The 13,995-nt window shown below is 37.4% G+C and overlaps 2 protein-coding genes across 2 annotated transcripts; both read right to left on the bottom strand.

Moving 5' to 3' along the window:
- Positions 1–2,985: 2,985 nt before the first annotated feature.
- On the bottom strand, positions 2,986–5,079 carry LOC113700606 (putative late blight resistance protein homolog R1A-10). The gene has a single exon (XM_027221074.1). It carries the CDS (start codon positions 5,077–5,079, stop codon positions 2,986–2,988), a length of 2,094 nt encoding a protein of 697 aa, XP_027076875.1.
- Positions 5,080–9,470: 4,391 nt separating this feature from the next.
- On the bottom strand, positions 9,471–13,864 carry LOC113701512 (putative late blight resistance protein homolog R1A-3). Its single transcript, XM_072058660.1, has 2 exons — positions 9,687–13,864; positions 9,471–9,606 (listed from the first exon to the last, which is right to left on the bottom strand). The coding sequence occupies exon 1, from the start codon at positions 13,401–13,403 to the stop codon at positions 9,933–9,935; it is 3,471 nt and encodes a 1,156-aa protein (XP_071914761.1). The 5' UTR covers positions 13,404–13,864; the 3' UTR covers positions 9,471–9,606; positions 9,687–9,932.
- Positions 13,865–13,995: the final 131 nt, after the last annotated feature.

The following is a 13,995-nucleotide window of genomic DNA, read 5'->3' as shown; positions in this document are numbered from 1 at the left end:
AAGGAAAAAATAAAAAATGTTCCTGCATCATATTCGAGAAATTTCTACTGATTAATAGGTGTAAATGAGGCTCTTAGAGGGAATCAAAGAATGATTGAACAGAAGCACAAGGGGAGTTATTTCATAGTTCACATCTTCATCAAATTTTCAATGGGATCATATGATTGTAACTACAAATAGCCTACTATGAAAAAGATATTGAAGATGGGATTTGAAAACCTCTTTTTTTTTTTTTTTTTCTCTACTACTTGAGCTGACTCATCTTGACAATTGTTGGGCCATAGTAATCTAGTGTCAATTTTTCAATCTTCTCAACCATTTCAAGATCGCAAGAAAATGTCCCGGATTCTATATTACCTGTAAGATTTTTGAGTATGGGTTAATTTAACATGTCCTAGAAGTTATTTTAACATCTGCATCTTTAACTTCATTTCATCTTGTGGGTTCTCATAATTTTATTTTAGTATCTTTATTTTCAACTTAAAATAATCTTGCGAAGTACTGTATAAGCAAAAACAAAAGAAGCGCGCAGAGTGTGTTTGGATTGTAAGTTATTTGACCAAATATATTTGCTTATATCACCATTACAATTTTCAATACACCTTTTTATCTTCCCAATTATCTTTTTATCTCACATACATCACATCACAAAAAATTTTACAGTAAAAATATCTCAAATAACTTACAATCCAAACACACTCTAATCATCAACCTTCACTTTTTCAATCGGTGCATTTAAACTTAACTTGCAAGTTCCAACCGCTACTAATTTACGTTCCCCATTTTCAGAAGTTAGGTCGTGCAATAATTTGAGTCTGCTTCTAGTTCTATAGGTCCACCACGTTAAATAATTGTACTACTATCCAACCAGGAAAGTCACGATCAATTTCGCTCCACTTTCTTATCAATAACGGTACTAACTGAAAAGGAAATTCATAAAACATATGCAGAGGAAAAGAAAATACTTCTACTAGTAGAAAACTACATTGGGCTATATGCCATAATATGGAACAAGATTATGCAAATATTTGTAGCACGGAAGAGTTTCCTCAATTTCTTTGAATTGTTGAGAGGGATTCACATATATTATAATAATACTCGAAGACACTTGTAAAACCCAGTAGGGGGGCACCATCGATTTTTAAGTATGAATTCATGCAGAAAAACAATGGGCAGGGAAATAGAACTACTCAAACTGGTACCGTGGACACAAGCAAGACTGGCTCTTAAACATTTTGCTTTGTGGGACTTTCTCGATATGCCCTGATGTACATCGTCAAAGCAAAATACGATTTAACACAAGATGGATTATCCTCAAGTCCTTGTAAGATAGATTTTGACGAGATAACACAGGGAATCAAGATAGTGGCAGTGGTAACAGAGCTACTGTCAACTATCGGACTTTCAAGATTTACACAGGGAAAATCTGATGTTTTGTCACATATTTAGCCAGTATAACAATTTTTTAAATTTAGGTTAATGAGTCAGTATGTGTAATCATTGGACTACCCAATTATACTAGTTGCTCCGTTGTTGTTGGAGAAGAGGGGTGTTCAAAAAGAATTAGAAATCTTGTACACGCAGAGGAAAGAGATGGATTATTTGCACATGAAAAATTTTCTATACATCTGGTGGAGAAGAGCTAGAACTCTTGAAGTTTGTTGGCCTGAACGTGGAAATCTTTAAGGTACAGAGTTTGAGAATCCCTGTTGTGTCGTTGTTTTTTTTTTTTTTGAAGTTTGTTGCTGGAGTGGCATTTGGAAGGTACAAATGATGGATGATAAGTGCTACTACAAAACATGAACGATAAAAGAACATGAAAAACATTTTAGATTCTGATTACATCAATTACTCTTCAAACCAAAGAATTGGGAACCTCCAATTTCAAATATTTAAGGAAAAACATAAGAGATCTAGTAACTAGTTGGCATGAATTTTGTTTAGATCTTAAATTCTTAATGTTTTGTGGTAATTAATCTTTTACACAAAAATTAATTTATGAGTATGTAAAAGGTAAATATGTTAAATCATAAGCACGACAATGTATAATTTCTTGTCCAAAGTTAAAATATTGAATAATACATATTTCTACATCTTTTCGTATCTCGCCAAGAGAGAAATAAACAAAGTAGTGGAAACGATCATTGAGGCATTAGTTTAAAAAGAAAATCTCTGATATAGATACTAGGTAAAAGTGAAAAAGAACATGAGAAATGAAAAGGAAATTTTTGATAAACAGTCCTATGTTGAACTGAACTGAGGGTTAGAAATTGCTCATAAGCATGCAGCAAACATAACATTATTGCAACAAGCTTCATTGCCCGAAAAAATTAATTTTATGAAATAGAAATTCAAGATACAACTTTTAAATGAGCCTACCATGCTTGAGTCTTGTAGTGAATAAAAGTGTCAAAGGAATTGTAAAATAGAAAGTTGGAGGAAAATAGTAAGAAAATCTAGGTCTTAGGAATTTTTTTTTTTTTTTTGTGGGTCTATGCTTAATATATGTTGCAAAACAAGTGTATCATATGTTAATCACAAAGAAGTTTACATATTAATATTCAGTGTACCGTTCTTTATTTTGGATAAATGCTTGTGTAACTCACATGGAAGAGGATTTAAGAAATTGATAGTAGAGGGTAGGAAGTGCGTGGGGAGAGGTGCGAAGATAAAAAGTAAATAAATAAATAAATTGGGATGATAGATTGTGAACACTAATAAATCTTGAATGAAAAAATTGTCAAAAAAAAAATCGTGAATGAAAAAAAAAAGGAAAAAAATAATGATAGACAATGTAAACTTCGTAAATGCATGATTTTTCTTATGACTTCAATCACAATAATGTTACAGCTGCATCAACTTGAAGCCAAAGAACTCCAGAAATTGTTTCCAGAAACATGAATATAAAATTACATCATTTGGTTCCCACTCTGAATTGACTCTTAAACGAATTCAACAAGAGACATGAATTGGTTCACAATTGCCTCAAGTGATGAGAAGAGTTAATTCAACCACGCTTTGAAGAATCGGAAAGTCCCAATTATCTTCAAGAATGACCCTTAGATCATCATTTCCTGCATCCATCTGTTCTTGTTGAATTTGCTTTACAGAAGTCACAGCAGACTTACAGCACCATGCGAGCTCTATCATTTCAAGATTTGAACATTCCCCTAAACAAAAAGGGACCTCTTCCAGTACATAGCAGTCTTGGACAACTAACTTCTCAAGACGGGAAAAATTGTCAGAAGTGGCAGTCCAACTTCGGAGATCCAATTTTGTCAATTCCAAGAATCGGAGGTTAAGGAACTCCCCTGCTTTCATTTCCCATTTTTCCCCTACAAAGGCTTCATGCCGTAATTTAAGCACTTCAAGACTGGACAGCTCTCCAATCGTTGAAATTTCAGTCCATGGCATACGAGTACATGAGAGAGTCAACTTTTTCAAATAAAGTGGGAATTTAATTTCCAACGGAGCAAGATTTCTCACTTTAAGTGACTCTAGTCGACTCAGACCATCCAGCACGAGAATCCAGTTTCTGGAAGAACTATAATTCTCAATGTAAGACACGCATTTTAGCCTGCGGATGCTTGGTAACTTTGTCAATATCTTCTGCAAGCTTTGAGAAGAGGAATCAATTGCAAGGCTTAAAGTCTCTAAATGTTTTAAATCCGGGGAGCCCGCAAGACTGTCAGCAGGAAAACGAAAACCACACCGGGAACTTTTAATGAATAGATGCCTCAATGTCTGAATGTTCCAGATAGTGTTCGGTAGCACAACATCATCCCAGCTTTGTATCAATAAGAAAGTTTCTAAACTTGAGAGGTTAGCTATGTCAGATGGCACGGACATAACGCTCCGAATCGCCAAGTATCTCAAGTGAACAAGCAATACCACTTCCATCGGAAATTCATGGGTAAAACCAAACCGTCCCAAATCCAACACTCTAAGAAGTTTAAATAACAGAACCCCGATTGGAAAATAAGGCAACACTTTCCACTTAGCAGAGAAGTGCAAAGAACGTAAAGTGGGAAAGAATACCTTTAACTTCTTAAGCTTCTCTGGCTTGGAATTGTAAATACATAGTCGGTGAAGGTTGTGCAGTCCAGTCAGAGTAAAAAGATCATTTTCCCCATGAGAAATCTGTAGAAAACTTTCTTCTTTGGCTTTTCCCACACAAAACTCATGTATCAAATCATGAATTCGGCAAGCTTTGGCACCACCTATAGATCTTTGTCGGGTGACCATAACTAAACTTCTTTGGACCAGATCGGTCAAGTACTCATCGACCACATCCTCTAAAATCTTTCCTTCAGTCTTTTGCAGAAATCCTTCAGAGCTCCAAAGCCAGATCAATTTTCGGACAGGGACGTCTGCATTTTCTGGGAATGCTCCGAAGTAAAGAAGGCATGGCCTCAGATGACCTGGTAAATTACTATAACTCAACTCCAATGCCCTCTTGCATTGTTCAGTCTCAACAATGGTGCTAGAACATAGAGTTTCTGCAACTTCTTTCCAGCAATCTTGCTCAATAGTTGCAAGAATTCCAGCAACAAGGACGATTGTGAGAGTTAGTCCCTTACAGTTTTTTGCAATTTGGAATCCAACTTCAGTTAGTGTTGGAGGACAATCTACTTCGCCAAATAGCTTATTTTGCAGTAATGCCCAGCTCTCTTTGTCAGTAAGTTGGCGAAGATGGTAAGGTTCGCTAGCATGCTTTAATTGCAATGGCAAACTGTGAATTCTACTGGTTAAGAGAATCCTGCTTCCATTTGCATCATTTGGAAATGATCTTTCCAACAAATTCCATGCCTCAATGTCCCATAAGTCATCCAAAACTATGAGATACCTATTTCTCAACAAAACCTTCCTTAGCTCTTCAGCCAATTTATCTTCATCTTTGTTAAGATATTCGCCAGGAATACCACGATGAATACTGGACAAAATCTGAGCTAACAAATTGTGCTTGTTGTATGCTTGAGAAACAGTACACCAAGCATGAATATGAAAGTGGCGAGAAATTGAATTTTGCATATGGTGGTAAACTGTGTTTGCTAATGCTGTCTTACCGAGTCCAGCCATCCCAACAATTGAAATAATATCCAGCTGCTTTGAACCGCCGGTAAGCCTTCAGGTGATTGTCTGCACTGTTTCATGAAGACCCACCGTAGCTTCATTCAATGCCGTGCTACTGAGTTTTGATGTCATATGAGCTGAATTGTTGGTAACTGTCTGAGCGTCAGTGCCATGGCTGAGGCTGTCATAGATTCCCAAGGCCTCAGTCCTCATCAGTTCAATATCTCCAGCAAGGCTATCCAAACATTCAGATTTATCCCCAGATACAATAGAGTTGACGAGTAACTTTGCCTTATAGGCCACCTCCATACCACGATCCCAAAGAGCTTGGAGTTTTTGGTTCTGGTTGCGCTGCCCGACAATATTCTCGAGGAAAGATCTTAAGAACATAAGATCCTGTTGCACTCTGTGGATATGATCCTTTGGTAGATCAATTGAATCAGCTTCAGAATTTGATAAATCTTGAAGACTTTCTTGGAGGAAATCAAAGCAGCCCAACTCATTGGTCCAAGGAAAGCTGAATGATGGTGGTGGATAAATCTGTGCAAATTCTGCCATAATGAACTTGAGCACTTTGACCAAATGAAAAAGCGCAAGATCTGTTTCCTTGGCCAAACCTTCTATCATATCAGTTGCTGAAAGGGATAAAATCACGATTCCTGCATCACAGGCCACAAATCCAATAAGATCCTTCATTTGATCGTGTAGCCCATCGAATATCTCTTGCTGCTGCCCCAGGAGGACACTCAGGAACCTTACTCCCTCGTGGAGTATTAGCATTTGATCCTTCACCAGAACCGAGAAATTTGGAAAATGTTCTAGTAGCTCCATAACATTATACAGGAGACAATCAATAAATTTGGCCAATAGATGCTTATTCTTCTCCAGCACTAAAGTGTGTGACGATCTTGATAACTTTGAAGCTGTCAGGACTTGGATATAAGTTTCTCGCATATCAATCTCCTTGCATATCAGTCGAGAAATTTGAGATTCCATTTCATTGCACACTTGTTCACTGTTTCTGTTAAACCAACATATAGAACCAGGCGTGCAGCTTTGATGGCCACAACTTCAGCGTGGATCAACAGATCGATCAATCCCTTACCCTCAATGCCTTGCACTGTGGCAAAGCAAATGAAACTCTTCAAGAACAATATCTTCGCTTCAAGAGTTATCATTACAAAAGGCAGAGCATTGTCAAATGTGTGAAAAAAGCTGGTAAGCCAGTCCAGATTCTTTGAAATGGAGTCAATCAAATTTGTAACTAGTTGTGGATCTCCCAGTGAGCAGTGGTGCAACAAACTGATGATGCACGATGGTCGGATTTCTGTCTCAAAAAATAACCTGATATTTTCCTCAAATCTGTTGAGCTCAGTTTCGATGTCATTAAGATTTAATGCATCAGACTGAATATATGTAAAAACAGCAGACTCAGGACCGGGCATGAACGTCCTAACCAGATCTTGAATCCTGAACAAAACAATACTGAGTCTCAAACTATCAGTATTACCCTTGTCCTCCAGATCTTGTTCCCAATGCATTTCTTGGTTCCTCCTGCAATTTGTAACATACAGATCAAACGGTATCAATAGGCTTATCCCCCTCTCCAGCTTCCCGAATCGACCATGCACCTTGAGCCCAAACGTTATGGCAAGTCTAGATGATCTAAAGTAGAATCAAGGAAACTAGTGAAGCTGCTACTGGAGGCTATCTTCATTATGGCGTCTTCTTTTTCACTCTGATATCAGATTTCTGTCTAGTGTAACGATTGATGCTGAATGAACTTAGTTCAAGATCTACAGATTTCTCATGAATAATCAAATATTGCCGACAAGACTCCTTTTTTTCTCGCTGTATATTTTACTGGTGGCTGGTGCCTGTTAAATAATTGCGAGATGCTTTCTTCTTCTGCTGTGGCAAACAATTACCAAGAAATAAAGTGTTGTAAAAACTTGATATTTCAAAAGATTTTTTCGTTTGTTTCGGACTAGAGCTTTATCTGATAATACTTCATCAGAAATGGTTGTTTCTATTTTGATGGAGAAGTTTTCAAAGATAAGGTTTTGACTAAAAGGCAAGTTCAAGTGCCAGATAGTAGGAAGTTAAGCTTCGGATGGCCTTTTTTTCAAATGACTTGATCTTTTCCAAACTTATCACCACAGAGGATAGACCTCTGACTACTTCAAAAGATAAAGTCTGGCACGAAGCAAGCCTATTCTCACGGAAAATTAGCTTTCAAAAATCTATCTTCTTCCGTCCCGTGAAGCTTATAAATAGAACCAGTTGCCAGGCTCATTTTGCACTGCACAAAACGAAGTCTACACTTCAAAACTCTCTCTACCTCCTCCTTTGTCTATCGTTCACAACATTCTTACTTTTCTGCTGGGTTAGAAACAAGTTTTTTTGCTGGTTCTACGTCCCTCTCACAAAGTAGAGGAAGACTTGTTTAATCCTGAGAAAATATTTTAATATCCTGAAATAGTTTCTTAGGACAGTACTTTCTAGCACGACTCAAGTATCCACGTGTTGACATTGTCCGGGCCGCTTTTCCTACAGAAAGTCAACACTACATTCACCTCAATTATTGAGCTTGGCGTAACACGTTTTCCCATTACTTGCCTTGGCAGAGCAACAGCAGACTCCAGATATATTATATTTGATATAGATAGAGTTCTTGCTCCAACTCTCCTATGAACTTTTCTTTTATGTTCTTCTTTTTTTTCTTCTCATAATTAGTACTCTGGAACCTGCATCAATTGCACGTTGACATGTTTGAGAGGAAGTTTGTGAAAATAGTGAATCAAGAAGTGAGAAGCAATGAACCTGATGTTGTAATATTACAAGATGATTGGATTTTTTGAGCTCTTTGGTGTAACTTTGACCAAGAGGTGTGTCAACATCTTCTATATTGATTGGACTCATTGGACCATGGGATAAGGAAGCTTCTTCTTTATTACCAGCATCTTTAACGGTGCTCTTTTGTTGTTCTCCTCAACTTTGTGCAAATTCACAATTAATGAAAATTGCTAGCTGCGTTTCTGTTATCTTTGTGATTTGATCAAGAAATTTCACTTCTCAAATTAGCAATCCAATATACATTTTTCTGCACATTTTGGATCTATTTAAATTGTTTGGTTGCCGTGCTTTATAATTCGTGTGACAAAATTGTTATATAAGCAGATAAAGTACTTATTTAATGAGTTAAGAGAATTAAAAATGCAATACGGACGAAGTTGAGAGAAGTTTAGTGCATTTAACCCCTTTGATCTATAGATTTTGCCAATCAAAGTAAAAAAAAAAACACACCAACAAATTAAAAGAGAACACTCCTATGAAATCCATACTTTACTACCAGCAGTTCATGTGAAAGTTTGTATAAATTTAAATTTTTATAGTGAGAAGATCAAATTAGTCTGATTCTAAATCAAAAGTGGACGTCAAGTTTTATAGCTACCACAACAGAAGATGAATAAGATAAATCTAAAGAATTGGCCAATCAAGAGCACAGAAATATGCCAACAATTTCAAGAGAACACTCCTATGAAATAAACTGCCCCACATTCGCATGGCCAAAAAAAAAAAATTTTTTTTGGGGGGGGGGTCATGGCTATTAATAAAAAGAAAATTTAATACATTAATTCCCACTCAGACTTTTAATATATTAGTAGAGATTTGCACAATTTTCTGGCGGGATTGACTTCTGAGACCTTTTTGGTCGGATAATGTTCCTCGTATTTGATTTCTGTAGTAGATTTTTTTTACTTTCATATGCATCTGTTAATTATTTTTGGATAAATTATCTTTTACCTTGCCGTGATTTGACAATGACAATTTACCACATAACTTGTCCTATAGTTTAAAAATCAATCTACAGCACCCTTATGGTTTGGCCTAAAATGTCATCATTAATTTTTTCATATAAACTAACAGTCAATATTAAAAATAAAAAAAACTAGTAATTGACAAATTCACTATTTTTTTTTAATCTTTTCTTTCCCTTTTTTTCCCTTTGGAAAGGGAAAAGATGATTTTTAAAATTTGCACTTCGGCCCATTAAATTGTAACAAATCTTAATTTGCCCCAGATACCAAAAAGAAGAAATGGAAATAGAAAATAAATACTAAATTTTGAACAGATTTTGGCAACAATTGAAAGAGCAAAGAAATATGCCAACAATATAAAGAGAACACTCCTATGAAATAAACTGTCCCACATTCGCATGGCCATAAAAAAAAAAATTTTTTTTTTGGGGTCATGGCTATTAATAAAAAGAAAATTTAATACATTAATTCCCTCTCAGACTTCTAATATATTAGCAGAGATTTGCACAGTTATTCATATTGCATAGTGCACCAGACCTAGTGACAGTGTTTACTTCATCATGGAGGCCCGCTATGTTTTGAACTTCTTTTCTCGGACAAGCAGCGATGGTATCTGGAAAATAAGCATCAGCTAATCTCTGTGCCAGCATCTGCGGAGAAAACGCACGGTTTATCCTGAATGATTCGGCAAAGCGTATGAATGTAGGTGGCTCTGCAACATTGAGAAGATTTTTTCAGAAATTTAAATAATCGTAGATTGTAATAACTAATAAATGTCCAGAGAGAAAGAACCTGTGGACCATTTGAGAAACAGCTGATGATGCATGATGTTGAATTCATAAATGGATGGCTGTTCTTGCCACTACAATCACAAAGCAACATTCACAATGAAGAATTGAGAACCTCCAAAAATTACATTGAGAAATATGAAGAATTATATCATTGAAGCGATTCAACGCAGCCAAATACAAATACGGCTGTGGTAGCATATCTAACCCACTTGAGGAAATTGACTCTCCTTTGATTCACACTGGATCATCAATACACAATCTTTAGAGCCTCATTCCCCATGTCCATCTGTTCTTGCTGGATTTGCTTTATAGCATTTACAGTAGACTCACCACACGAACTCACCTCAATCATTTCAAGAAATGGAGATTCCCCTAAACAAGAAGGGACCTCTTCCAGCTTCACACAGCGATGCAAAACCAATTTCTCAAGAAGGGAAAAGTTATCAGAAGAGGCAGTCCACCTGCGAATGTCCAAGTTTGACAACTCCAAGAATCGCAGGTCAGGGAACTCCCCTTCTTCCACTTCCCATTTTTCCCCCACGAATGTTTGATTGTATAATTTAAGCACTTCAAGATTGGGTAGCTTTCCGATTCTTGAAATACTACTCCATGGCTGAAGATTACTCCAGAGAGTCAACTTTTTCAAACTCGACGGAAATTCAAACTCATATCCGACAAATGCATCCAGGTTAAGTGATTCCAGTCGAGTCAAATAGCTCAGTGTGAGGATCTTGTTGCAATTTGCAGTAGATTCTCCTGATTTGTCACCCACACATTTTAGCCTGCGGATGCTTGGTAACTTCTTCAGTATCTTTTGCAGGTTTTGACTGTGGGGATCAACGGCAAGGCTAAGAGTGTCTAAATTGTTTAAATCTGGGCAGACTTCAAGATTGTCAAAGGGAAAGATAAAACCATAGAAGGAACTTGTGCGAAGATGTTGCAATGTCTTGATATTCCAGATAGTATTCGGTAACACAACATTAGCACAGCTTCCTTTTAGCAGAAAACTTTCTAACTTTGAGAGGTTGGCTATTGCAGATGGGATGTGCTCTATGTGCCCTCGAATCGCCATGTATCTCAAGTGAACAAGCGATACTAGTTCCATTGGAAAATCTTCACCAAGAAATAACTTCCTCAAATCCAACACCCTTAGAAGTCTGGGTAAGAGAAAACCATGTGGACTAAGATCCAGCTTATGATGTATCCCATCATAATCAACAAAAAAGAGCAAAGAACGTAAATTGGGAAGAAACAGCTTTAACTCCTCTAGCGTGCTTGACTTCATAGAGTAAATAAACAGTCGGTATGGGTTGGACAGTCCAGTATAAGTAACAACATCATCCCCATGAAAAATCTGTAAAAAACTTTCTTCTTTGGCTTTTACCACACAAAACTCATGTACCAAATCATGAAGTCGACAAGCCTTGGCACCACCCATGGTCCTTTCTTTGGTAACCATAACTAAACTTCTAGCAGTCAAATCCATCAAATACTCATCTGCCACATCTTTGAAGCTCTTTCCTTCACTCTTTTGCACAAATCCTTCAGAGATCCAAAGCCACAACAACCTTTGGACAGAAATGTCTCTGTCTTCTTGAAATGCACTAAAGTAAAGAAGGCATGGCTTCAAATAATCTGGCAAATGAGAGTAACTCAGCTCAAGTGTCTTCATCCAACGTTCAGTGTCAGGAACATTGCCGGAACTTAGACTTTTTGCAACTTCTTCCCAGATTGCACAATCTCGCTCAGTAGTAGCAAGAATTCCACCAATAAGGATAATTGTGAGAGGTAGACCCCTACAGTTATTTGCTATTCGCAATCCAACTTTACTCAATGTTGGAGGACATACTTCCTTGCCAAATAGCTTATTTTGCAGCAGCTGCCAACTCTCTTCATCAGTAAGTAGGCGAAGATGATGAGGCTTGCTGTCTTGTTTAATTTGCGAAGAAAAGTTCTCAAATCTGCTGGTGAAGAGAATCCTGCTTCCATTGGCATCATCTGGCAATGATCTTTTCAACAAATTCCATGCCTCAATATCCCACAAGTCGTCCAAAACAATAAGATATTTATTTCTCCTTAAAACCTTGCGTAGTTTTTCTTCCAAATCATCATCACTCATCTCAAGACTCTGGTTAGAACTCTTAAAACCAGTGCCATGCAAAATCTGGAGCAATAAACTACGCATGCTATATACTTGGGAAACACAACACCAAGCACGAATATAAAAATGGAACTCAATTGAAGGATCACAGTAAACTTTATTAGCTAATGTTGTTTTGCCAAGGCCAGGCATACCCCAAATGGGAATGATATCCAGCTGCATTGATCCTCTCTTAAGTCTGTTAATAATTATTTTCACCTCGTCATCACGACCCACCAGATCCTCATGGGAGGGTTGGGCAGTAACTTGTGATGGCATGTGAATGAAAGTCTTGGTAGCTCTCAGGGCTTTACCATCATTCCTATTGTTATCATTGATCTCTTTGGCCTCAACCTTCAGAATACTGATATCTCTAGCAATGGCATCCAGACAAGATTCATGTTTATCACCAACCAAAGCAGAATCAATTATTACCTCAGCCTTGTATGCGACCTCGACAACATGACTCCAGAAAGTTTGGATTGCTTGGTTCTGGTTGCGCTGTTCTGCAATTTTCTCTAGGCAAGATCTTAAGGACAGAAAATCTTCTTGGACAGCCAGGATTTTATGGATTGGGAAAGCAATTGAATTGGCCCTAGATCTTGTTAGTTCCTTGAGATTTTCTAGAAGAAACTCAACAAAGCCCAGCTCATTGGTTCTAGGGAAACTAAGTGATGATGATGATGGTAGTGGAAACATTTTGGAAAATGATTCTCTAACAAACTGGAGCTCTTTCAACAAATCAATAAGTGCAAGATCTGTTTCCTTGGCCAAACCATATTTCATTTCATTCACAGAAAGGGAGCAAATTACAATACCTACATCAATGACCACAACTCGAATACGATCCTTCATTTTGTCACGTAGCTCATCGAACTGCGCCGAATTCCCACCAGGAAGCTCATTGCCATTGTATGCGAGAATGACAATCAGAAATCTTAATGCCTTGTGGAGTTTTAGCATTTGATCCTGCACTTGAAATGTAAAAGTGGTATAACATTCTAGTAGCTGCATAAGAACGTCAAGGTGAAGATACACAATGCCTGCGGCTCTATGCCTGTTCTTTTCCAGAGTAAAAGTGACTGAAGATATCGACTCTGATTTTAAAGCTGTCAAGACACGGACAGAAATTTCACGGATTTGGGGACCTAAAAGCTTTACTTTCTGTTGCAGTTGAGAAATGTCGCCGCGTACCTCTTCTTCTTCATGATCAGACTTGTATAATTTACACATGCATTTTGCATTTACAGCAAGAAATGCACAGTGCACCACGAGGTCTATCGACTGAATCTGCTTACCATGCATTTTGGCAAAGTGAAGGAGACCGAACAATAATGTTAGCCTCAAAGAAAGGTCTTTACTTAGGTGACTTAAATTTGGCTTAGTGCTTCCTCTCTTGGTGAGGCAGAAGTTTAGACTGCCCGCAATGGACTTAATTTTTCTCTTTAGATCTGGCAGTGGCATATTCAATGAGTATTGGCCTATCAATATCATGCGCAGTTCCTGGATATCCATGTCAAAAAACCTGTCATCTTTCCGCAATTCTTGGAGCTCTGAAAGTAATTGACTGAATTCCATAGGTTACCCCACTTTGATATTTTCTTGGAAATGATCAAATGACCTCTTTCCAAACCCTTGAATCTCCTGCAAGACAAGCAGGATGCTTTTAGAGAATTTCCCCTCAATCTCTCCCTCTCAATCTCTGATTAGCTTAGTCTGGCTGTTAAGGTATCAAACAAATGAGAAACTGAAAAATAAGTAAAAACCCAAGCATATGGTATCAAACAACTAAGAAACTGACAAATAAATAAAAAACCAATCATGATTTTGTTCTCCACCTCTCCGCCTCCCTAACAGCCGTCTCTTGCTCCACCGCTATACTTAAAACTCAGCAAATTGATCCAAAGACTGCAAAATTTTTTTTTTTTGAGGGTAAAGACTGCAAATTTTTCATGGGATTTCTTTGAAAAGTAGTATACTGTAACGCAAGACCAACATCTAAAAAGAGATAGTCCACTCTTCAAACCTGCAAGCCTCTACTTTCCTGCCTTTGTAAAGACTAAGCTTTATCACTTTCTTGCCCACGATAATGTTGCTTTTATTATTATTAGAAATAAACAAAAGATTTCATGAAGAAGATGCTTTCCACCTCCAACCCAGAGTCCAATCC

The sequence above is a fragment of the Coffea arabica genome, chromosome 7e (assembly GCF_036785885.1).
Source record: "Coffea arabica cultivar ET-39 chromosome 7e, Coffea Arabica ET-39 HiFi, whole genome shotgun sequence".
In the NCBI taxonomy this organism is placed as follows: domain Eukaryota; kingdom Viridiplantae; phylum Streptophyta; class Magnoliopsida; order Gentianales; family Rubiaceae; genus Coffea; species Coffea arabica.
This window is presented reverse-complemented; position numbering and strand designations above follow the sequence as displayed.